The sequence below is a fragment of the Castor canadensis genome, chromosome 10 (assembly GCF_047511655.1).
Source record: "Castor canadensis chromosome 10, mCasCan1.hap1v2, whole genome shotgun sequence".
In the NCBI taxonomy this organism is placed as follows: Eukaryota; Metazoa; Chordata; class Mammalia; order Rodentia; family Castoridae; genus Castor; species Castor canadensis.
The window spans coordinates 148,238,688-148,263,666 of NC_133395.1; the positions used below are offsets into that span (position 1 = coordinate 148,238,688).

At 48.9% G+C, this 24,979-nt stretch overlaps 1 protein-coding gene and 1 long non-coding RNA gene across 4 annotated transcripts; both read right to left on the minus strand.

Annotated features, from left to right (window-relative positions):
• Positions 1-24: 24 nt before the first annotated feature.
• Positions 25-5,000, minus strand: LOC141411557 (uncharacterized). The gene is made up of 3 exons (XR_012436408.1): positions 4,904-5,000; positions 4,713-4,817; positions 25-4,610 (listed from the first exon to the last, which is right to left on the minus strand). It is a non-coding gene; the product is annotated as an uncharacterized lncRNA (long non-coding RNA).
• Positions 5,001-8,767: 3,767 nt separating this feature from the next.
• Hmces (5-hydroxymethylcytosine binding, ES cell specific) lies at positions 8,768-24,649 on the minus strand. 3 transcript variants are annotated; one of them, XM_020179542.2, is made up of 7 exons: positions 24,486-24,644; positions 24,055-24,269; positions 19,712-19,855; positions 18,400-18,525; positions 12,680-12,861; positions 11,826-12,018; positions 8,768-9,354 (listed from the first exon to the last, which is right to left on the minus strand). In XM_020179542.2, the coding sequence occupies exons 2-7, from the start codon at positions 24,235-24,237 to the stop codon at positions 9,133-9,135; spliced, it is 1,050 nt and encodes a 349-aa protein (XP_020035131.1). In that variant the 5' UTR covers positions 24,238-24,269; positions 24,486-24,644; the 3' UTR covers positions 8,768-9,132. The 3 variants fall into 3 exon arrangements, with proteins under 3 accessions (XP_020035131.1, XP_073900698.1, XP_020035133.1); XM_074044597.1 differs by having other exon boundaries at positions 24,055-24,644; XM_020179544.2 differs by lacking the exon at positions 18,400-18,525 and having other exon boundaries at positions 24,055-24,649.
• Between the last annotated feature and the right edge of the window lie 330 nt (positions 24,650-24,979).

The window sequence follows — 24,979 nt, forward strand, 5'->3', positions numbered from 1 at the left end:
TGCTTTAGGTTTTTGAAACGGCCCTGGCGACGCCCCCATTGGCTCTCGCCCTTGGCAACGGCCGTCGCCATAGTTACCGGCCCTGCGGCGCCAATGGCCTGGCGGCGCCCGGGCCGCGGCTGTCCACCCCAAACCTTGTGCGTGCAACGCCCCCCTCCGCGCGTCGGTCTCCTGGGGCGCAATAAAGTGTTCAAACCAACGCCCGCCTTGTTGTCTGGGGAGCGGGAGCGGCGCGGGCTTCACTAGGCCCAGAGCCTTGTGGGGCTGTCGGGGTGCCGGCCGGGCTGGTCGCGAAGGGGTTATGGGGAGGGTTGGGTAGGACCCGCCCGTGGCGGGAGACCGGGAGGTACAGCCACCTGAAGGGATGGGCAAGTTACCCTTGCACCGGCCATGGGCAGCGGCGAGGGGGCCTTGGAGGTCTCCAGGAAGCCCAACCCGCGCCCACGGTGCTTAGTCGTACTTTTTGGGTTTCACTTTGCATCTGAGATGGAACGGTGGCTCTCAGGCTCGGCCTCCCCTGGACCACAACCTGAGGTGTGCCCTAGCCCGCTGGCCAACGCAGAGTAATTTAAAGGAAGCGAGTTGGCCGCACGGTTAGGGATAGGGACTATTCTGCAAATGGGGGAGCACAGTAGCTATGCACACCCCGGTGGGGTGAGCCGAAGCCAGGATTAGGTGAAATGTAGTGACAAGGTGGTACCTGATCTATCCCTGGCAGCCAGTGCCCTCCCCTGAGAGGGTGGTCATGTGGAGGATCCTCAGCCACCTGCCTCTTGAAGTCTTTTCGTGCCTGACTATTGGCTCCTCTGGGAATAGCAGGGCCAGATGCCTTAGCCAGTTCCAGGTAGCCTGAGCCTGCCCTGCCCAGCTTTGGGTCAGTTGGGGTATAAGTCACAGACACGGCTCAGCTGGTCATTGCCCACCTAGCAGAAGTTGAGAGATCTGGTGACAGTTGCCTGTGCATGGGTGCGCCATTACAGGTAACAGCTAGTCCACATCTGCATCCCTAGGACTGGTCTCCATCGGCTACCCGGGTAGCTCTGAGGCCCCCAATGGGCTACGAAGGGTTGTTCCTGTGCCTGCCCCATTGTTTCCAAGAACTACCACCCATCTTAGCAACTGCTCTCTCAACTAGAGTCCTGCCCACTCATTCTGGCCTGTCCATTGCATCGTCTTAGGAGCTCCTGGGCCCCTTCCCCTTGTCCTTATTCTTCATAGTCCTTCCATCTTTCTCCCCACCCCACACATCCTTCTGCCCTTTGCTCTTCACACCACCGACTAAGTCAGTTGTTGATTGGCCCCAGTGATTGGGCCAGAAATGTGGTTTCGGCCCCAGTGAATTAAATGTCAGTCAATCCTGGGACCTTCTGGAGCTACTAGAAATAGGTGCTCTTTTCCCCAGAATCACTAGATGGTAGGGACATGGGGCCAGAATTGCTAGTGACTATGTTTTGTTAACATACGGGAGAGCCTGCTTGAAAAAGGAGCCAAGACAGGGAAAGCTGGGGGGCAGTAAATGAGCTGAAGACATGGACTCTGGATCCAGCCATGCCTGAAGCTCAGACAGACTGACTCTGGGCTTTGTGTCCAAGCCACTTTGAGTTGGGTTTCTGTCACTTGCACTCCTTTGACTCACCTTCCCTCCCACAACTGCAATCCTGGACGTTGTCATCCCTCCAAACTACCAGTCCAGTGTCCCCAGGCCCCTTACCACAGCTTGCTCATGCAGCCCCTCCAGCTGGGCTACTTTACAGGATTTCCCAAGGTGGGTCGAAGTCTGTGTCCTGGAGGGGCACCCCAGGTCAAAGTCATAAGGCCCCAAACAGACGCCCTTGAGTACCTGCTGTGGGCCAGGTGCTGGGAGGAGGGCTGCAGAGTCAGCCTTGAAGCAGTCCAGCAGGAAGGTGAGTACAGGTGACTACCCATGCAGCTGCTTCATCAGCCACTAAGCAGGTCAGGATTCAAACTGTCATACCTGACTCCAAAGCCTGTGTTTCTTCCCTGAAACTACGTCTACCTCGTGCACTGGTCGGGGGAGTCTATGATCCAGTTCCTTACTGTGTGTCCTGGACCTGGCCCTAACCAGCCTCAATTCCAGTTGAACACTAAAGGCACCTGACACTCAGGCAAAGGAGAAGGGCTTCCTGGGAGAGGTGGCTTGGTGCAGCCTGGAGGCAAAGGATTTGTCTGTAAACAGCCAGGGTCTGAGCACTTCTGCATCCATTAATTAGGAGGTGTCAGACAGAGCCAGTACCCCCCCACACACACCCTCCACAAGGGGTTTGGTTGTCAGATGCTCACACCAAAAATATTTTAAAGTGGAAACTAAACTATTTTTGTGTAATTTCCACTTTTCAAATATGGGCTTAAAAAAATAAACACTCCATCTCATGTCCACTAGCATGGCTACTACTAAGACAAGAGCAGAACAGAACAAGCTGGGGAGGGTGAGGACACTAGAGATACCATGCACATTCGTGGGAAGGTAAGAGGGTGCAGCCACCACAAGAAATGGTACGATGGCTCCATAAAAAGTCAAACAGAATTAATGTGCAACTCAGCAACTGCACTTCTGGACACATCCCAAATAACTAAGGGTAGTGACTTGGAGAGTTCCTCGAACATCTGTATTCATGGCCACACGACTCACGACAGCCAAGATGTAGAAGTGACCAGAAAACCCATGACAGATGAATGGCTAAAGCCAATGTGGTCTATCTGTGCAATGGAGTACTATTCAGTCTTAAGAAAGGAAGGAAATTCTAATGCTTGCTGCCACATGGACCTGAAGATAGTTAAGCAGACACAACAAATGGACAGACTGTACGGGTCCACTTATTTGAAGTATTGGCAGTAGTCAGATTCAGAGTGAAATGGCAGTTATCAAGGGCTGAGGAGAGGAAAATGGGAAGTCACTCAATGGGTCAAGAGTCTAAGTTCCACAAGACAGAACAGTCAGAGACTGGTTGCACAGTAATGTGAATATAACTAACACTGTTGAACTGTACACTCGAAAGTGGTTAAGATGGTGAATTTTATGTCATGTGTATTTACCACAATTAAGGAAAAACACTATGTGGGCCAGACAAGATCAGTGTGCCATGTGCCTGCCGCCCACCAGTTCTGAGATCGCTCAGCCTGAGTGTCCATGACCAGGGCTGAGAGCTGGAGGCCTGGGTGCTGTGCCTCCCAGAGGGCCCTTTCCTTGACATCTCAGCCCAGACTGGCTGTACTTTAAAACCCAACCTGTTGTGTTCGTCAGTGACTGTCCAGCACCCTTGACGCCCCAGTTGATCCATTGCCACCCCTGCCCCAAGCTTCTGTTGTCAGCTGGGAGTGCCACCTATGGAGCTGAAGCCTGCCTCTCCTCTCTGAGCCCTGGCCACAGTCAGGTCCTCACCTCACCATCTGCACGAGCGGCACCGCTCCTAGTAGGTCCTGGGTCTCCCCCAGCAACCAGCATGTGTTGCTCTGGGGTGCTGTCAGTTTGGTATGGTGACCTCCCCAGAGAGGGCGAAAGGCTTAATGAAGATTTTACACCTTGTGGGGCAGCGCTCCTCTCCCTGGAGACAGGTCTCAGCATTCCCTCCACTTGGTCCTCTCCAAGAAGAGGGTGGTGGGCAAGCTGGGATACAGGGTCTCCAAGAGATGCCTCTCTGCTCTTCTGTGGCCTCTCCATCAGTTCATTTCACATATACATGGGGATCTTCACAAGAGATGAAGTCTGAAGAAATGACAGAGCAAGACATGTTTATACTCTGTAGAGAAAAAGAACAAGAAGTCAGTGAAGCAGTGGCAGAGCAAATGGATCTCTGGGCTAGAGGTCCAGTTCTAGAGATGGTAGAAGATACACATGGAGGAGGGAGGTAGAAGCTGGGGGCAGATAAGGGCCAGTGCAGCTCCACCTACCACCTGTGATGGTACATCCCCCAGAAGAAACTTCGTCTTGCTGTGCACAGGAAAAGACAGACCCAGTGGTCATTAATGAAGTTACAGTTCCTCAAGCAGTTTCAGCTTCAAGTTATCAATATACCACCACCTCAGCATGTTTTGAAGGCCCAGGTGGGGCTCAAGGAGTCCCAGGCCAAGGCTGCTCTTGTCTCTAGCTCCCACCAGAGCACCTGTCCTCCAGACCTTTCCAGGCAACATGCAGGATCTTGTCCAGCTTCTCCAGCTGAGACCTCTGCCCACGCCCTTGGATTTGTCCTCAGTGTACCTGTGCCAAGCTCCTCCCTTGACGGGTCTGCTTTTGCCTCAGTACGAAGCAGGACTGGGCTTTAGGCAGACAAGCTGTGCCTGCAGTATTGCTGCAGATGGACTGCGGGCAGGCGTGAGGACAGGGCGGCACTGTGTGTGGCAGGACCAGGAGCAGGGGCCTCTAGGCTGCAGCACAGGAAAGAATCCCTGGAGTCAAGCCTGGTGGCTGCTGTAGGGGACTGGGGAGAAGGTGGGGAGGTGGCCATCTGGGAGGCCAGCCAGCGGATTCTAGGGCTGCTCCTGATCCATGAAGGCGGGGCCCCGGCTTACCTGGCCACACCCGGATAGGCAGGTGAGGGCTGTGCGGCCTGATCTCAATAAGGTTGAAAGGAGGCCAGCGCCAGTGACCAGCACTAAATATGGGCGAGGAGGGGACACGGGGATCCACTCGCTGCGAGCAGGGGGAGCACGGGGGCGTCCCGCCCCGGCCCTCGCCAGCAGCGGCGTCCACGCACCCGCAAGTCACGCAGGAATGTGCCTCCGACGCCACGTGTGTGGGACGGGTCACTTTGTGAGCCTGGTCCTCCTTCCTGTTAAGAACCCACAAGCGAATCTGCAGCCTTGGAGAACAGTGGAGCGATTGAAAACAAAGGGAGTTTCACTTATCAAATGACGCAAATATGAAAGTAGGTCGTCCAGTAAATACCTGGCTCAAGTTTGAAAAGTCCGTTAATAAAACGACCGAGCACCAGCAAATCAGCCCCGAAGCGCCCGCGGGCGGAAGGCCAGGGTCAGAGGCAGCGCCCCCGGCTCCGCCCCGCCCGGCCGGGTCTGCGCGGCGGCGCCTCCGATTGGCGGAATCCCGGATCCCTGATTTGCATAGGGCGCGAAGCGCGCCGCCCGCGTGGGGGGCGGTTCCACCCCGGCCGGATGCCGGCCGCGCGGCCGAGGGGGGCTGGCGCTCCGCCCACCGCCCTGCTTCTCCCACCCGGAAGCCGCGGCACCGGCTGTGCAGACCCCGCGCCTTCCTCCCGACGGCTGCGGGGAGCCGGTACTCAACTGCAAGGTGTGGTCCCCAGCTCATCAATACCTGGCAGGGCCGCACATAGCAAAAAAGCAGCGTTTTAACAAACATTTGTACCTGTTGACAATGAGAAAAACAATGGTGAGAAGTGACCCCTGCGTCCATGGATCTGACGATTCGCGCAGGGGTGGACAGAAAACATTCCAAAAGACTCATGAGTGATTCGGTGCCCCAGGAAAGCCACTAAGAAGGGGCGCCCTGTCCCCTGTAGCCTCGTGATTGTGTGTTGTTGGAAACAGAGCCCACTTGGGTCACAACTGAGTGTTCAGTGCCCATGCCCACCATAGGTCAATGGGATAGCCCCTATTTTCATTCAGACCACAGGCTCCTGGGGGCCCAATAGAATGGAACCAGCTCTGTCCTATCCCTCCTCATGGCCTTCCAGGGATGTCAGACGACAGTGTTTTCCTCTCTGGCCCCCCCCCCCCCCCCCCCCCGTGAATGGGCTGATATTTCCCCTGGACGACCTGGCCTCTGCTTCTGGTCTGGGGGGTCTTGGGAGTCCCTGGCCCATTGGGGACATTCACTTGTCCAGTGCCCTTCCTGACGACAGTAGGCACATTGATTTCGCCCTGGCTCCTCCCTAGGGTGGAGGCATCCTGGGGGCATTGGTCACCGTCTGTGGTGACTGCCTGTGCCTCTGCCTGGATTAGCTCACGGGGGCTGCCTAACTGTTCAGCAAGGGCTGCTGCAAGGAGGTCCACTTTCCTTTTCATCTTCCTGTCAGCCTCCCGTCTTGCCTCCCGTCTCAATTGACAAAAACCTTTGTGGCCACCCCCAGAAGCTGGCTGGCATTCATTCCAGTGAATCCCTCCAGTTTCTGTCATTTTTGCCTTATGTGCCCCCGGGCCTGGCCAACAAAAGTGGAGTTAGTCATCACTGGTTTCCAGTGGCTTTCGGGTCAAAGGGGGTGTACAGGTGGAAGGCCTCACACAGACGCTCATAGAACTGGCTGGGACTCTCTTCTGGCCCTTGGAGGAGCTCTGATGTTTTGCTCACATTCATGGCCTTTCTCCCTCCTTCCATCATGCCTCCCAGTAATGCCTCCTGATGCCGTTCAAGCCACTGGTAATCTCGGCTATTATTGGGGTCCAGTGGGGGTCCTCCTCAGGGGAACTGGGCCTGAGCGTATGCTTGGGTGTCTAGGGTGCCCTCAGGGACATGGTCTTCTAACCACTTTAGAGCTGCCAACATTATACGGCGTTGCTCTTCAGTATTTATTAAATAGAGTCAGGAGAAGCTGTCGACAGTCTGCCCAGGTGGGTTTGTGAGTCTGGATGATAGACTGCATCAAATCAATCAGAGTCTGAGGCTTTTCCGTGAAGGAGGGGTATGATGCTTTCCAGTTGAGGAGCTTTGTGGGAGGAAAAGGCTGGTACACAAATGTCCACCCTCCTTGTATTTGATCATCCTGGTCATAATACACTGGGCTCTGGTCTTCCCTCAGGGGCATCTACAGGGCAGTGGGAGTCTGAGGAGACTGGCTAGATGTTCCTGATCGAGTGCGGGATGGGGGGTGAGCACTAGCAGAGTTGGAGTGGACATGGGGTCCACAGGACTCAGTGAGGTCAGGGCAGTTGAGGCCCCAGAGGCTTCCAGACCAGATTTTACAGGTGTGACTGTCCCTCGGGCTTCCCCATCCAATGTTGAAGGTGAGGGTGTGGAACTGGGCACTGGTGGCAGAGGTGGGTAAAGCAGCACATAGGGTGGTGGAATTTCCTCGGGTTCCTTGGCCAATTACAGGCTCCTTTGTTTTCTCTCTACACTTGGAAGTTACAGCCACCCTGGCTACCATAGTCCTACAGGCCTCTTCCAGACAGGGCCTTAGCCATGTGGGCTGGCTGAGGACAGCACCCTGCCAGCAGTCAATATAGGGAAACTGATCTGGGTGCCCAGGCTTCCCTAGAATTACCCTAGAAACTTCATTAACCACAGTTTTACCTAGTGACCCTTCCGGGCCCTACACCAAAAGCAGGCCAATCTACTTCACAAAGGGCCTTAAGCTTGTTAGGAGTTAACTCCACAGTCTCCATTAAATCTCTTTTTAAAGTTTTTTAACCATACACTCCAAGGGAGTGTTTTTACTCTGATTTCCACCCATTTCCTCCCATTACCAGACTGTCAGACAGACACAAAGGGGTAGGAGTTTTGGAGAAGGGGGGGGCCCTATTCTTCCACACACAAGGGAGAATATGCGCCCCTTATTGGTGACCTGGATTGGTTGCTCGGCCAGGAATTGCACCTACACAGTGTCCTCACTTGCTTCATCCCTCCCATGCTGCTCCCCTTATGGGGATTTAGGCATCTCTTAGCCATAGTGTCTGTATAAACCCGGAACCGGAGGCCCTGTTAGGGCTCACCCTAGACCATATGGCCTCCTCCCTGCTACAGAGCCACAATGCCAGCCCATTTTTGTGATAGGTTTTTTGATAGGGTCTCTATTTGCCTGGGGCTGGTTTCAGAATGTGATCCTTCTAAGCTCTGCCTCCTGAGTAGCCAGGATTACAGACATGAGCCACAGGTGCCCAGGTCAAGTGGTCTTTTCTTAACTACTTTTGATTTGTATCATTAGTACAGTAGCTGGAGCTGTTACCATGTGCAGAAGATTGTGGAAGCCCAGCAGCAGAGTGGTGACAGGGAATACCAATGAGAAGACAGCCAGAGTTCCAGAGTAGCCAAGGCAGAAATGATAAGCAGAGGCAACAGACAAGGAGGGTCGTGAAGGCTGAAGATGAGACAGTGCAGGCCCTTTGCTGGAAAGGTTCCAGAGAGCTGCCCACTCTCTGGGACCAAGGGTCTCAGAAACCCTGAGGTGTCACTGTAGACTGAAACAGCACCTGAGGCTTGTATGAGAGCTGTAACTAGACAGTGCCACCCACCACTGCCCAGGATTACAACAGTGGACTGTACTGCCCAGGGGTTGAAACCCAGAATAAGCCTCCCACTGCAGTGAGTACCTGGGAACAGGCCCTTAGCTCTCAGAGCCTGCAGCTGAAAGCCTCTGGGTCTGCCTGTCCAGGCCCTAGCCCTTGGGCAGTCACCTACTATTATTTCTATCAGAGGAGAGCAGAAACATCCCAGACGACTAGTAACAGGAGCCAGGAGAGCATAATCACAGGGGCTCTCACATTTACCAGTGGCCTTAGTTGTAGGCCTCAGAAGGCAGCCCAAGCCCATGTCACTGCTGGGCCCTGCTGTACCCAGATCTTATGCTCACCATGTGTCCTCTGCATCCCATTCTCCCCCAAGTCCCTCAGCTAAGTATGGCAGCCACTCCACTCCGGCTGGTTTTAAGCTAAAGGATTCAGACAACTTCCAAGTATTAAGTGTGAAAAGAGATGAAATGAGGAAGCCCTAGCCCTTGTGTAGATGTTTTCTGAGGTGCCCCCTTTATAATAAAATCCATTCTGTAGGACAGATGCCAGGAAAAACTGGGTAAGTTCAGAATTCTCCCCACCAGCATACTTTTCCAAAATGTAGGCCACGGTTTATGAAATGTAATTTATTCAGAACAAAATCACATTGTAAGAACTTGAATCTTTTTAAATGACATAAAGAGCCCAGAAGTTGAGAAGAAAACAATCTGCTAGAACAGCAGGCTGGGTCTGACCAAAGCCAGGTAAGGCTTGGAGGAAAGGGCACTAGGCACAGGGCCCCTAGGAGACCACAGGTAAAGACAGCTGGCTCAACTCCCTGGCTGCCCTACTGAGAGCCACTTGCCTCATAATCTCTTTAAGTGTCAGTTAACACTATGTCACTTTTTCCCCAAGCAGGTATACTCAACTGCAACACAAGAGCCTGTTATGAGCAGCAGTACTGAGTGCAGACCACAGTGGGTCTCTGAAGTCCTGTTACTGATTGTGAGGCCGCTTGGCCTCGGGCTCCTCCTTATCCTGTTTCAGCCATCGCTCCAGAAGTCCTGCGCTGCCTCTCTTGGTGGAAAATGTGCTCTTCTGCAGGAACTGGCTGGACCACTGGGGTACATCCAACTCCTCCTTCTGTGGTGTTTTGGGGACTTCCTTTCTGGGTGACTTTGTGGCCAGCCACTGCCTGCTGCCACTTGCTTTGGGCTCCTAGAAGAGAGAAGGCAGCCCTCACATCCAGCTTTAGCTTTTGAGAGAAGATGGACTCAGAGAAGAGACTGAGGAGAAGGCATTAGTCACTGGCCCAGGTCTGGACAATGGGAAGGGAGGGGCCACTCTGTATTCCAAGGGTAGGGGAGTAACACTTGGAGAAGGCTTCACAGAGGACACCAGTGAGAGAAGAGAACTGAAGAGCATTCCAAACTTGTGCAGAGAAGGAAGCAGTCTCCAGGAAATAATGTAACCCAGTGAGGCTACAGAGTGTGTTGGAAAATCAAGCTGGGGAAATATGGATGAGTTTCCAAAAGCCACTACAATCAGGGATACACAGGCTAAACTTTGTGTCTCCTCAATTGTCAGTACTCCCCTCTGCTCCTACCCCCAAACTGAGATGTTAGCGTAACGCAACCACTCCAGAATGTGACTCCGTGTAGAAGGAAGTCTATGGCAGAAATGGAGCAATGCTGGATGCCGGAGGCTCACGCCTGTAATCCTAGCTACAGAGGATGCAGAGATCAGGAGGAATGTGGTTCGAAGCCAGCCCAGGCAAATAGTTCATGAAGCCCTATCTCAAAAATACCCAACACAAAAAAGGGCTGGTGGAGTGGCTCAAGTGGTAGAGTGACTGCCTGCTTAGCAAGTGTGAGGCCCTGAGTTCAAACCCCAGTACTGCTCCCTCCCCCAAAAGGAGCAATGTCCAGTGTAAAAGGAATATACATAGCTACATTCATTCACTCATTTATTTATTTATTGATGGCCCTGGTGTTTGAACTCAGGGCCTCATGCTTGCTAGGCAGACACTCTTACCACTTGAGCCACTCTGCTGGTCCTGTAACTTCATTTTTAGAGAAAAAAAAGCATCAGGGTTGTGAAAGTTTGCAGAGAACTGATACAAAAGAAAAAAAAGGTGACAGTGATCACAAGTATAGAAAACAAAAAGAGAAACGGGGAAGAAGAGGCAGCTAATCCCACAGTCCTCCTTGATCCTGCTCAGGTCTATTTTTTTTTTTCTTCCTTGGCACTGGGGTTTGAACTCATGGCCTCAATGCTTGCTAGCCTGGTGCTCTTACTGCTTGAGCCAGTCCACAAGCCCTTTTGTGATTTTTTTTTTTTTTTTTTTTTTGAAGATAGGGTCTCATGAACTGTTTGCCCAAGCTGGCTTCAAACTGCAATCCTCCTGAGTAGCTAGGATTATAGGCATGAGCCACCAGCACCTGGCTGAGACATCTGTTCTTAGAACATTTTGAGCATGTCCTGCTTCATGACCCTCCATGCCACCTAGAGACAATCACTACTCCTGAAGGTCAGTGGGCCAAATTTATGCTATGGGGTTTCCTACCACACTCAAGCCTTTTCCCTGGTCAGACCCTTGCTAATTCTGAGAAGTTTCAGTGCATGGCAGGAAGGCTCTCAAATGCGTCCAGAGACTGAGGGCTGGAGCTACTCAAACTTGTACTTGGAAAACAGACATTAAAAATAAGTCAGCAGGTAATGAAGCTGTAACAAAGGCTGCTTTTTCTCACACTCACCCTTGAGATTAGAAGTCCTTTGGCTTATCAACCACACCAAAGAAGTTTCTTAATGATAAAGAAGCTCAAACCACGCCCTGAATACTGATTGGGGATATCTAGATAAGGTCCAGTCTTTATTTTGTGTGTGTGCATGCACACATGGTGCTGTGGATGGAATCCAGGGTCTCACACATGTTAAAAAAGTGCTCTGTCATTAAGCCACACTTTGAGTCCCAACATTTCCATTTTGGAAGAGCTTTCCAACAGCTGGATTTGAGAATCACTGTTCTAGTCTATCTTGCAGGCCCAATTTTTTGTTTGTTTGTTTTTATGGTACGGGGTTGAACTCAGGGCCTATGCCTTGAGCCATTCCACCAGCTCTTTTTTGTGAAGGGTTTTTTCGAGATAGGGTCTCGTGAACTATTTGCCCAGGCTGGCTTTGAACCATGATCCTCCTGATCTTTGCTTTGTGAGTAGCTAGGTTATAGGCATGAGCTACTGGCACCTGGTGAAAATGAAAGCTTTTGGTGGTTTAAAATTCTGACTGTGATGAAATGACCCAAACATTGTATGCACATACGAATATAATAAAAAAAGAAAAGAAAATTCTGACTGTGAGCTGGGTGCTGATGGCTCACGCCTGTAACCTACCTAGCTACTTAGCAGGCAGAGATCAGGAGGATCGCAGTTCACAGCCAGCCCAGGCAAATAGTTCACGAGACCCTATCTCGAAAAAACCCTTCACAAAAATAGGGCTGCTGGAGTGGCTCAAGATGAAGTCCCTGAATTCAAGCCCCAGTACCACAAAAAGAAAAAAAAAAAAAGATGGAAAGAAAGAAAAAAGTTCTGACTATGAAAGCTGTATCCTGAAATAAAAAGGCCACACTGACAGAAGACAAAGGACTGAAAAGACTGAAAAGACTCAGAGGACTGAAAGCCATAAACCCTTACCTTTTTAACTACCAAGTCAGCAGGAGCCAGACACTCAGGAGTGTTGTTTCGAGAGTTGTTCACGATTATAGACACTGGATGGAAAGTGATGTTCTCTGTGGGGTGTATTAACTTCAGAGCTTCCTGGGTTGAGACCTGGCCGAAGTCAAGCCATTTGGAGACTGCCTCCTCTCCATCTAGTATGGCAGGCATCCTAGACAGGGAGATTAATAAGGACAGTCAGGACCCAATGAGGGTGGAGAAAGGAGAGACGTGAGTTGCTGATAATGCAGCCACCACAGGGGACCACGGCCCCTGCTCTGCACCTCACATGCTGTCTCAGCCACACACTCCCCCATGCAACGTGACAGGACATTACGCTCGATGCCTGGAGAGCTAGCCACACTGTAAAGCTTCATGGTGGAGGCAATGAGCAGTGCTACAGAAGGATCTATTGCATGCCAGTGTTAACTCTAGCAAACTGGTGAATTTCTACAGTGCTCTTGAGAAAGAACAAGCCTGGAGTTCAAATCCTAGTCTCATTAAAAAAAAAATTGTGTGTGTGTGTAGGGTTAGGATGTAACTCAATGGCAAATTCTTGTTGACCATGCCCAAGGCTCTGGGCTTCATACCCAGCATGGAGGGAAAAAAAAAGAAGAAAACACACACACACACACACACACACACACACACACGAGAAACCCAGGGCCTTGGGCATGACAGACACATGTTCAACCATAGGCTATACTCCCAGCCCCTAAAAATGTTAAATCTCTGAAATCCACGTGTACAATTATAATCAGCCAAACCAACTCTAATAATATCTTAAACAAGTTAAACTTCCTGCTCTCTAGAGAGGAAAGGAAGTGGCTTGCCTGTGGTGGATGTCACGCAAGGCTTTGCAGGAGTCCACAGTGATGATGGTGTAGGAATACAGGAGGTCCCCTCCCTCTGGGGGCTCCCAGCAGTCAAAGATCCCCGCCATTGTCAGCAGCCTCCAGCTGTCCCAAACCTTCTCCCAGTGCTTGGGGCTGTCAGCAGCACCACTGCTGGCCGACTGGAAGTAGAACGGGCAGATTAGACACTCAGCAATCCTCTTGCTAGCACATGGGTGCTGCAAACCAACAGCAAGGCGGCCATTTAGAAGTCATTTAGCCCATTCCTGACTGACCCACCCCACCTGCTGTCACCAACAAAGTGCTGTGAAGCTAATGCCAACGAACTGAGCCTGAAGGCAGCTGGATTCTTTAACACAAGGGCTCCAAAGCCATAGGTTTTGGCCTCCTAATACTCTCAGAATTGAAAACCTTCACTTGGCATTCAGACCTTCAACTGCACATCAGTCTGAACCCAAGCCAGTCATTTGCAAATGAAACTCTCCCACTACTCCATGGTGTGTCCTGCAGAAGCAACCCTCCTCTGCCCCAGAGTTTCTTCCCACCCTTGTTCTCATCATACCAGCTCCTACTTACTGTTTAAGATTCAGTTTAAACCTAGAATATAGGAAGCTGAGAGAACATCACTTCTACCTAACAGTAAGAAAAAAGCTGGGTAATTTACATAATTTGTCTTAAACTTATCAGCGAACTGATGTTGCTAGACAACCCATAAACTTGCAATTTGAGGACAGATGCACCTCTAAGGGGAGATAGAATGCATACACTAGCTTGTTGGTTGCAACAGAAGGAAAACAGGGCCTTCATACAAGCAGAAGAGAATTCAGATATAATTACCATCAAAATTCTAAATAAAAGTAGAGCATGGGTTTGTTTGAGTACAGATCACTGGGCACTGCAGACATCAGGGGAACTTGCCCTGTCTGACAGGTTGGGAAGCCTGCAGGAGGCCTTCCTTGCTGTTGCCGCCTAGAATGGAGGGAGAGCTTTCTGCAGCACTTCTCCCCTGGGGACTCCTCTTCAGCTGCCAGGGAAAAGAGTGGTATTCTCTGAGCCCCTAGGTACAGTGAAAAACCCACTGAGGCTGGGGAACGATAAAAAGACCCCTCCCCCCCAGCCCCCCGCCCTGGGAAAGAGCAGGATAGTGAGAAAGCCTGAGCCAACAACTAGAGACCTATTCTGCCTAAGACTGAACCCTGGCAAACAGCTACTTCCACCCATCAGATTAGCCAGCACCAGTGGCAAGCAGAGGCACTCCATCTACTTCTGGAGGTGAGGCAAGACCTCACTAAGGCACAGGCTCCCACAAAATCCTACTGCTGAGGAGAACAAGGCTACTGAGAAAAACCTGCTGGAAAGTCAACACTTACTCCAAACCCTAAGAAACACCAGGAACTGAAACCCTGTGCTGAACAATGGCAACAATAACAAACCCAACCTAGTTTCATTTCTTGCAAGACTGACTTGATCTCACACATTAAAAATCTAATAGAAGAATTCCCAGAAATAAATATTACTTATCTTGGTCTCTGCCGTACATATTATGTCTGACAACAGATAAAACTTGTAAGACAGGGGGCTGGTGGAGTGGCTCAAGTTGTAGAGTGCCTGCCTAGAAAGTTCATAAGGCCCTGAGTTCAGACCCCACTACTACCAAGAAAAAGTTGTCTGTAATCCTAGCTACTTGGAAGGCTGAAATCAGAAGGACCACAGTTCAAGGCCAGCCTGGGGAAATCGGTCATAAGATCCCATCTCCAAAAATAACCAGAGCAAAAATGGACTGGAGGTATAGCTTAGATGGTAGAGTACCCGCTTTGTAAACACAAAGCCCCGAGTTCAAACCCCAGTACCACCAAAAATACATAATTGTAAGACACACAAAAAGGCTAGAAAAAAAAATACTGCCAAGAGATATTGAAATCAACACAACCACACTCAAGACTTGACTGCATTTCCCAGGTGAGGAATATTTAATCACATTAAAGGCTCTGGTGGAAAGGTGGACAACATATTGGAACAGGTAAGGAATTTCAAGAGAGATACAAACTGCAAACAGAAGCAGAGAACTTGAAGAAAAGTCAGTGAAAATTACTCAAAGCCAAATACAAAGAAGACACCATCCAAGAACTAGAGGAGATATCAAACTGCAGGTAGGCAGAGTGTGTGCTTGGCATGTGCAAGGCCCTGGCTCCAATTCCTGCCAAAAACAAGGCTGGATGCATGGTTCGAGTGGTAGTGCCTGCCTAGCAAGTGTAAAGTCCTGAATTCAAATTCCAGTACTGCCAGACAACAACAAAAAAGCCCAGGAAGGGAAGAGAAAATAGAGTAGAAGAAATATTTGATGCAGTAATGGCTAAGAATTTCCCAAAAATTATGAAAAGACATCAAGCCATACATCCGTGTAGCTCACAAAATAGGCCAAAATATACACACACAAAACCATCATCATAGTCAAACTAATAAAAACCAAAGAGAAAATCTTGTAGACAGTGGGATGAGGTGGGAAATCAAGTGGAGGTTAAATGCAATTGTTAAAAAAAAAAACAAAGACAAAAACAAAACCTCAATCCAAAAGTAGAAAAGGAACAAGGAGTTGATGGAATAAATAGAAAACAATTAGCAAAATAATGGATTTTAACCCAGTCACGTCAGTGACTATATTAAATGTGCATGTTCAAAACACAAGAGTGCACATCAGATTGTATAAAAAAGACATAGCTATGTACGATGGGCAGCCTTCTGCTGTGCCTATCTGAATGACTTGTCCTGAACTCTCGTATGTAACCATACCAGCATGCCTTCCGCCAGCATTTACCACCACACAATGTTATTTTAACTTTCACTGACCTTTCGTGAACCTAGCATGGCACATGGCATATGTTCACTGAACAACAGATGCATTTTTGTAAGAAAAACACTAATTGTACAAAAGCAAACAAGGTACCATCCTATTTCACCCACGTGCCTAACAGACTCTCAAGAAGACTGCCAGAGAAAAGAGGCTCTTTTGAATGCATAATTCCTCGTGCAATGATGGAGAATTAAAGAAATAGAAACCTTACGGAGTGGTTCTCCCAAGTAATAAGCTCAAGCCGGGCATGGTGGTGCTCACCTACTTGGGAGAAAGACGGATCATTTGAGCCCAAGAGTTTGAGGCCAGCCTGGGCAACATAGACCTTGTCTGAAAAAGAAAAGAAAGAAAGAAACCCCATAAATTCTGAATTATAGTTAAACAGAAAAATGGTTGTGCAGAATTTGAATGCACAGCCTTGACCCCATCCCTGGAATAATGCATAGCCAGGACTAGCAAGCTGGTTCCTCTGTGCCAAGAGGAAGGGCCAGTGAGAAGGCTGGGACCAGACAGCATCATGGAGCCAGACCTGCCTGTTCACTATGTGTGACCTGTAAATGGACTGCAGGCACCTCATCTCTCCAGCTGAAGAACTGATTGGACACCAGCAAAATCAGAAATGGTTCTGTCTCATACAACTCAGCAGTTTGCCACTGTTGAAAACCCTAAATGTGTACATACTGAAATGAACAAGCCAGCAAAGAAAAATTCAAGCTTACATAGAGAAATGAGAAGAGACGGAGTTAAAAAACCAAAACAAACCAAAATGAAACAAACATAAGGCTAATGGAAAAGAGGAAACAACTAGGGTAGAAAGATAAAGTTATCCAACAAATGATTTGGAATAACCAACTAGATATCTGGAGGAAAAACAAGCCCCTTCACCACTCCTGTGTCAGACAAACAAAACCAAACCAGACCAGTGATTCCCCAGTCCGTGCACATTTCTCTTTTGATGGTCCTGGCTCACACTTGCGAGGCAGGTGCTCCACTATGTGAGCCTCTCCACCAATCACCTAGCACGCTTCTCCTGCCCACTTTCTCCTCTCCTGATGATCACTCAATACTTTCCTCTTCTCGTAAAACTGCACTCCCATTTTGATTTCTCACCATAAAACAGCACAAATTCCTATGTCTTGCTCAGCGCTTACTCAGAAGCAAGCCTTCAATAACTGTGTGATGAATGAATAGCTCTTAGGTAAAGTTAAGAGTCTCAGAGGACAAGACAGATTTTATGCTTTCTTCATCTATAAAACGAGAATAACGGTACTTTCTTTACAGGTTATTAAAAGTACTAATTAACATGAATTAAACTGACATACAGGACCATCCCTGTCAGGGACCTGACTCACAGTAAGTACATAATATTTGCTAACTACCATAATTAGTAGATTGTAGATTAAACAATCTTTTTTTTTTTTTTTTTTGGCAGCACTGAAGGGTCTCAGGCTTGCTATAGGCAGGTGCTCTTACTGCTTCAGCCATTCCACCAGCCCTTTTTTGTGATGATTTTTTCAAGACAAGGTGTCAGGAACTATTTGCCTGGGGCTGGCTTTGAACCACAATCCTGGGCCCTCCTATCTCTGTGTACCAAGTAGCTTGGATTTCAGGGATGAGCCCAGCTAGATTCAACAGTCTTACTTTCTACCTTGTCACTTGTGTGTGGTTAGACTGGCAGTCGGGATTGTCTATAGATGAAGCAAAACCCCTAAGAGAAGTCCCCCAAATGAGATGACAGCTAAAGAAAAATAACTCCTCTTTCACAAAGCAAACTGGAGAGCGAGCTCAAATGCTTTAGCAATGCCAGACTAAAGCATGATGTTGGTATGTCTGGTTTGATTTCGACCTCCTGACAACTTTATGCGAACAAATCAAATTATGTGTCTTACAAAGAGTTCTAGGAGAGAACTGTTGGCCACAGAAGACTGAACTGTATTTCTAGGCATGTATCAGTGCAGAACCTTGTACATGGCAGTTCATAGCAACATCACCCATAACAGCTGAAACGTACAGACAATCCAAGTGTCTATCCATACATGAACTATTAGCCATAAAAATAAAGGAAGCACTGATCCATGCCAAGCATGGATAACCCATGAAAACGTGCTGACAGAAGCCTGTTATAAAAGACCACACATACTGTATGTAGGATTCCATTTTTATGAAAAGACCAAAATAGCAAATCTACAGAAGACAGAAAATGGGTTGGTGGTATAGGGTGTGTGGGAGTACAGCTTGGGGACAGTGACTACTTACTTCACAGATGTGAAGCTGCTTTCTGAATTGATGAAATGTTGTAAAATTAAGACATGCCTATAATCCCAGCACTTGGGAGGTTGAGACAAGAGGGTTCAGAGTTCTGGTTAGCCTGGGCTACACAGTGAAAGCCTGTCTCAAAAACAAAAACAAAAACAAAAAAAGGGCTGGGGGCATGGCTCAAGTGGTAGAGCACCTGCCTAGTGAGAGTGATGCCCTGAATTTAAACCTCAGTGCCACCATAAAAAACAAATTCAGTGGTAATGGTTGTACAACATAGAATATACTAAAATATCGGTGAATTGTGCACTTTAAAAATGGGGAGTTTTAGGGGTTTTGTTTTGAGACCGGGTCTCACTAGGCTGGCTTCAACAAGGGCCTCCTTCCTCAGCCTTCTGAGTGGTGGGATTTTAGAGACATGCACTACCATTTATTTTTTATTTTAGAATAAATCTCTATGAGGGAAGAAAAAATTGCTATTCTTTATATTACAGTCATGTATTGATTGCTTAATGATGGGAGAGTTCTGAGAAGACCTTGACTTGTTTCTCAGTCTTTTCCAAATATATACCGCTGGTGCAGCTAATGATACCTCTTCAGTCTTGCTTTGGGGGAAGTAGATGAAGTATGGCTGCCTCTGGCCTGTGCCCTGACATCGCTGCCACTCGTAGAATCCATCTGCCAAAACAACACAGCGTCTTCCCTTTCCCAGAGGCTCCTGAGAGAAAGTGAGCAAGGCATGGTCTTAGAGATGCAGTCATGCTTCACAGGATCCACTAAAGGATTTGAGTTAAAAAGTCTCAGGTCAGTGGTGGAGCGCTTGCCTTGCATGCCCATAGCCCTTGGTTCCATCCCCAGCAATGCACAAAATAAAGTAAAATGAAAATGTTAGGTCCATGTGTGACCTTAGAGGAGTTATCTTTGTGTGTGTGTGTGTGTGCGTGTGTGTGTGTGTGCGTGCTGCAGGGGATGGAACCCAAGGCCTTGGGCATGCGAGGCAGGCACTCCCACTGAGCCACATCCCCAGCTCCAGAGGAGTTTAATTTCTCTGCATCTCATTTTTCTTATGTGTAAAGTCACTACTCTATTACACAGATGCTGAAAAGGTTACATAATTCTGAAAGGCTTACTAAGATCTGGTCTCTAAAGCTAGCACCCCATGCAGTCAGTCCCCTCCCACAGTGAATTGGGCTGGCCCCATGCAACTGATAGAACACAGCAGAAGTGATGCTACATGGTGGCCAAGGCTAGTTCACAAGGCTTAGCAGTTCCTCCTGTCCTATCTTCTTGGATCATGAGCTGTGTGGTAAAAGAGCTGCCAGATTGGAAGCTGGACTACCCTGAGCCCTCAAGCTAGGAATGTGGAAAGGCATCCAGTTGTTCTGGCCAAGTATGAGAAGTAGGTAAAGAAACCACCTTGGACCTTCACCTCCTTCTACCATCTGATTACAAGTACATCAGTATCTCTACATGAAAAACGCACAATCCATAGAATATGAGATAAATACTTTGTTTTAAACCATGAAGTCTGACATGGCTGGCTTGTCACACAGTAATAAACAGAATGGCACTCAACATTAACAATGGAGCTGGGTGCCTGTGGCTCACACCTGTAATCCTAGCTACTCAGGAGGCAGAGATCAGGAGGATTGCAGTTTGAAGCCAGCCTAGTCAAACAGTTCATGAAACCCTATCTTGAAAAAGCCCATCATAATAAAGAGCTGATGGAGTGGCTCAAGGCGTAGACCTTGAGTTCAAACCCCAGTCCCACAAAAAAACAAAAAAAAACAAGTGAGCATACTCTTTGGAACCTTATTTTATTTCTCAGGCATACAAGGGGTACAACAGTAGACAAAAGGAACAAAAACAGAGTGTATGCCATTTCCCTAAGACCTGCTACCCACCTTGAACGACCGTTTCTCCATTATGGTATCGCTGCGACAGTTGGAAGTGTTGAACTGCAGCTTGGAAGGATCACTTTCCCTGAACCATGATGGGACCAGGCCCCACCGCATGGGGGCAATGACCCGCTCTGATGGGTCTGCATCCTGCCACAGAAGGAAAGGTTAAGACTACAAGGAGACACAATGAAATTAAAGCCAAAAAATAAATTTAGCACATGTATTACATAATCTTTAGAACTGAAGTACAAAGACTGTAAGATTATTCAAGGAGAAAGGACCAGCCAAACGTGGTACCTCAGGCCTGCGATCCCAGCACTGGGGGGTGGGGTGGGGCAGATAAGGCAGGAGGATAGTGAGTTCGAGGCCAGCTTGGCCTTCATAGTGAGATCCTATCACAAAAACCAAACCAAAAAAAAAAAGCAGGGGGGAGTGTATTTAAAAGGAAATTTTAATGATTTATCACAATATGGATAATCCAAGTTCTTTTCTTTTGAAACAGGGTCTCACTACACAGTCCTGTGGTACATGACATGATAGGTTAGAAGAGACCAGTAAACAGACTACATTTTGGGTGCAACTGTAATGGTTCAGATAGAAAAAGAAAAAACAAGTTTTCAAGTCTTGAAGAGTAAAATAATGATTTTTTTGTTTTTTGATATAGAGCTCACTATATAGCCCAGACTGGCCTTGAACATATTATAATGTAGTTCAGGCTGGCTTCAAACTCATGATCCTCCAGCACCAGCCTCCCTGGTACTGATATTTCAGGTGTGTGTCACCACAGCTGCCAGAAACAATGACATTACTGGGCCAGGGGTGTAGCTCATGGGTAGAGTGCTCGCCTAGCATGCATGAGGCCCTGGATTCAATCCCCAACACTGCAAAAAGAAAGAAAAGTGTATTACTACCTGACAAGAGAGAAAAATCTGAAGAGTTTGGTTTGGGGGAAGATCACTGGGTAAACTTCTGACACTCATAAGGTCTGTGGCAGTTTCAACTGTATTGAGTTGGGTTTTCTCCTTGTATCTGGATGGGTTAGGAACTAACAAACAGAATATGGCACAAGTGAACTGTATGATTTCCAAGGCTGTTAAAAAGGGTGTTGTTGACATATTGCTTTTGGTGCCCTGAGCTGCCATGTAAGAAATCCAGTTACCCTAAGTCTGCCATGCTGTGAGGAAGCCCAGACTAACTGAAGAAACCTCATGTAGGTGCTTTGGTCCATAGCCCCAAATGATGGCCCACATCAACTGCCAACTAAGTGAGTAAAGATCCCTCTAGATCAGGGGTTGACCACCTTTTTGGTAAAAGGCCAGTTAGTAAGTATTTCAGGGCTTTATAAGTTACAGTGTGTTGCAACTCTGTTGTCACAGTGACAAAGCAACCATAGTCAATTGATAAATGACTAAATGTTGATGTGTTCCACAAAATTTCATTTAAGAAACAGAGCACCCTAATGTTCTGACTCCTGTTGCAGATGATTTGAATCTCCCCAGGAAAAGCCCTAGATATCAGGGAGGGTACAGACCATGCCATCTATACCCTGTGCTAACCCCTCACTGATGAACTGGTGGGAAGGGGTTTAAGCCACCAGGGAACAGGGGTTCACTATATCCAACACACACTCACAGATGCAGATAAAGCTTAGGAGAAAGGCAGCCGAGGTACAGAGAAGGAACAGAGCTGGGTTCCAGCAGCTCACGCCTATAATCCTGGCTACTAGAGAGGCTAAAATTGGGAGGACTGAGGTTCAAGGTTAACCCAGGCAAATAGTTTATGAGACCCCATATCCAAAACACCAGAGCAAAATGGACTGGAGGTATGATACAAAGCCCTGACTTTAAACCCTACTCCCCACCCCCAAAAAAATAGAACGAGGAATAGTGAAGAAAGGGTGGAATTCCAAGAAAGGAATGGAAGTATCTCAGCAGGGCTTCTCTGTTTAAAGAAAATCAACTCCATTGTGCTGATAATCCTGCATCTATCAGTTAATTCCTTATATGCAGTAGTTAGCTTCTGTAGTCACCTTGAGTGAACTGCTGTTGCTCTTAGAGAAATACAAGGTTAAGTTTTATTCTGACATGTCCCTCCCACCGCCCATGGACTCCTGACAGCTCAAGGGACATTTCTGGTTGTTCTGACTGGGGCTGCTATGAGTATCAATTTAGTGGATACAGGCCAGGGATGCTGCTCAACGTTCTACAAAGTACAGTACAGCTCCTCACAACAAAGATCTACCCTGCCCAATCAATAGTGCTGAGGTTGAGATGTCTTGTTCTCACAATTCTGTTGTCCGCTTTTAACTTGAGTGTGTTCATTAGACCACTGTAACCAAACCGAAACATGAGGGTAATGAACACAAAGTGCGAGAAGCCAAAATACTCAAAATATTGCCCAGTATTAGTCATATGGTCCTCTACCATTTTTAGACTTCTAAACAGAACAGCTGGTGGCACTAAGGTAGATAAATGAAAGAGGAAGTAATTTGCAAGTCAGTGGTTTTAAATGCAAATGTTGCAATTTATACACATATGCTGCCACTGGTGATTTGGATAAAGGAACTGCTGAAATGCTTCTAATTTATAAGCTTGAGAAAACAAAATATCAACTATTTATCAAATTAAGAAACCCTAGCAATCTTAAAACTTATTACAGATATGCAGTCAAACACAACAGCAGCAAATTCAAACCCTGGACCCAAAGGAGGGCTCCACCTCCTGGTTCCAAGATGGGTCTACTAGAATAGGGTCCTGGTCTGCATCTCAGTTCCAGCTTGGTCTCTCACTGACTGGGTGACTAGGAGTCACAGTCTTTCTATACTTCCGTCTTTATGTCTGTTAAACAAATCTTTCTTCCAGTTAACATTATTCTGTAATTCTACAAAGATATCAAGAAGAGAACTAGGGCTCAAAAGGAATAAAATACTTAATCCTTCTCTCCCTTCTCACTTTAAATTATGTCTTCCTTTGCAACATTTTCTCTTGCTTTTCTTGTCAAGGTTCTCCATGTTTGTCTTGATTTCTTTCTCATTAAAAATAAAAAAATCTTCAATAGGGAAGTATTCACCCTCTAAAAATGACTGAAGAATAAACTGTGATGTAAATGGCTTCAATCAACCAAGAAGATCAATGTTGGGAACAGTAGTGCAGCTCAGTGGTAGAATGAGTGCTTAGCACCACAAGGCCCTGGGTTCCATCACCAGAAAAAAAAAATTAATGCTGTGATCCCTGTAATGTAGAGGTGAGTACTCTGTGACTACCATAGTATCACAAGAGTTTTGAAGAGTATGTATCAACTTTATAAACTGATCTCAGCATCATGGATCAAATACAATCAAAACCCAAGGGTGGGCTAAGGGTACAGCAGCTCCGTAGAGTGCCTGCCTAGCATGCCTGATGACACTCTGGGTTCAATCACCATCACACACACACAACCCAAACTAAAGAAACTTTGGGATGGAAATAATCAAGATTTTTAAAACTGATTTTTTTTTGGCAGCACTGAGATTTTAACTTGGGGCCTCATGCTTGCTAGGCAGGCGCTCTTACTGTGTGAGCCTTTTTTTGTGATGGATTTTTTTTGAGATAGGGTCTTGGGAACTATTTGCCCAGGGCTGACTTTGAACCTTGATCCTCCTGAATAGCTACAATTACAAGCAAGAGCCACTGACACCAGTAATCTCAGCACTCAGGAGACTAACGCAGGGAGATCAAGGTCAACCTGGGCTATGAAGCAAACCGTTACTTATTAAGCGCTGCTGGAGGATGAACCAAGAGCCTGGAGCATGCTCCCTATGCATGCCACCTACCAATCATGGTTTTTTTTTTTTGATGGGACTGAGGTTTGAACTCAGGGCTTAGCACTTACAAAGCAGGCACTCTACTGCTTGCGTCACACCTCCAGTCCATTTTGTTCTGGTTATTTTGAAGATGGGAGCCTCACTAACTTCATTAACCATTTGCCCCGGCTGGCCTCAAATGGTTATCTTCTGGATCTCAGCCTTCCAAGTAGCCAGGATTACACCAGCATCCGGCCCAGTCATGATTTTTAAACAAAATATGGAGAAACGACTGCTTTTTGGAGCAGGCAATCAGGTAAACAAGGAAGACATGATTGTACAATTACGGGTCTCTCCAACGCTGTAGGGATAAATACTGCCAATACCATAAATGAGCTTAAACTTAAAACCGAGACGGTTCCACTCAAAGAGCAGAAGCTTGTCAGTGCTCAAGAAATACTGGACGTGTTTTAGCTTGGCTGACCACGGGCCTGGCCTGCCAGGAGGTTCGGCCTAGCCGCCTGGCGAGGGGCGTGGGCCGCCGTGTGAAGGACGGCGTGGTTACCTTGTCCACGTGCAGCCGAGAGAGCAGCACCGGGCCGCGGGCCTGCGGGCTCTGGTTGTAGGACGGGCGGTACTGGTCGGGGTCCCTCCACCGCGGAAGCCGCAGCTGTCCCTGCGGGTCGCGGTAGGCGCAGGCTCTGGTGAGGACATCCCTGGGGAGGTGGCAGGACGTGCGGCCGCACATGCTGCCGTCCGAGGCCGCGGTCGCGCCTGGCCCTGGGCGGGGGCGAGGGCCGGTCAGGCCGCAGCGGAGGCCGCGGGGCCCGGAGACCCGCTAGGCCGGTCCACGGTTCCGCCGAGGGACACGCGGGGGGCCGCCCCTCCGGTCCCTGCTCCTTCTCCTCTCCCCTCCGCGTCCTCACAAACCCGCCCCCTCGCCCACCGGCCGGCCGGCTCCGCTCCCGGGAGCAGCCGTCCCAGGGGTCGGCTGACCTCGGGGCCGCGCCTTCCCGTCCCCCGCGCCGCCTGCCTAAGCCCGAACGCCGGCTCCGGGCGCCCTGCCGCCCACGGGCCCGGTTCCGCTGAGCGTCGCCTCCCCTCGCGTGCGCCGAGCCCGGTGCCCCGCAGCCCGCGCTCCCCGGGTTGTCCGCCCGGCCTCGCCCCTCGCCCCTCGCCCCGCCCCCTCGCTCCTCGCCCCGCCCCCGCCGGCGCGCCGTCCGCGTCAACCTCCCGGAAGCGCCGCAGGAGGGCGGAGGACACGCATGGCGGGGCTGCGGGAGCCAAGCCCTGGGTCCACCGTCGCCCCGAGCTCCCCAAGTGACAGCCCACCCCCAGGCCGTCCCGCCGGTAACCGACCTGAAACCGAGAACCCTGTTCTGTCCTCACAGCCCTGCTAGTGACCTCAGTGTCGGGACAACCGCCGGGCGTCACACAAATCACCCGCAAGCGTGACGGGCACCAGAACAGACCTTGAAGAGTTCCCCGGG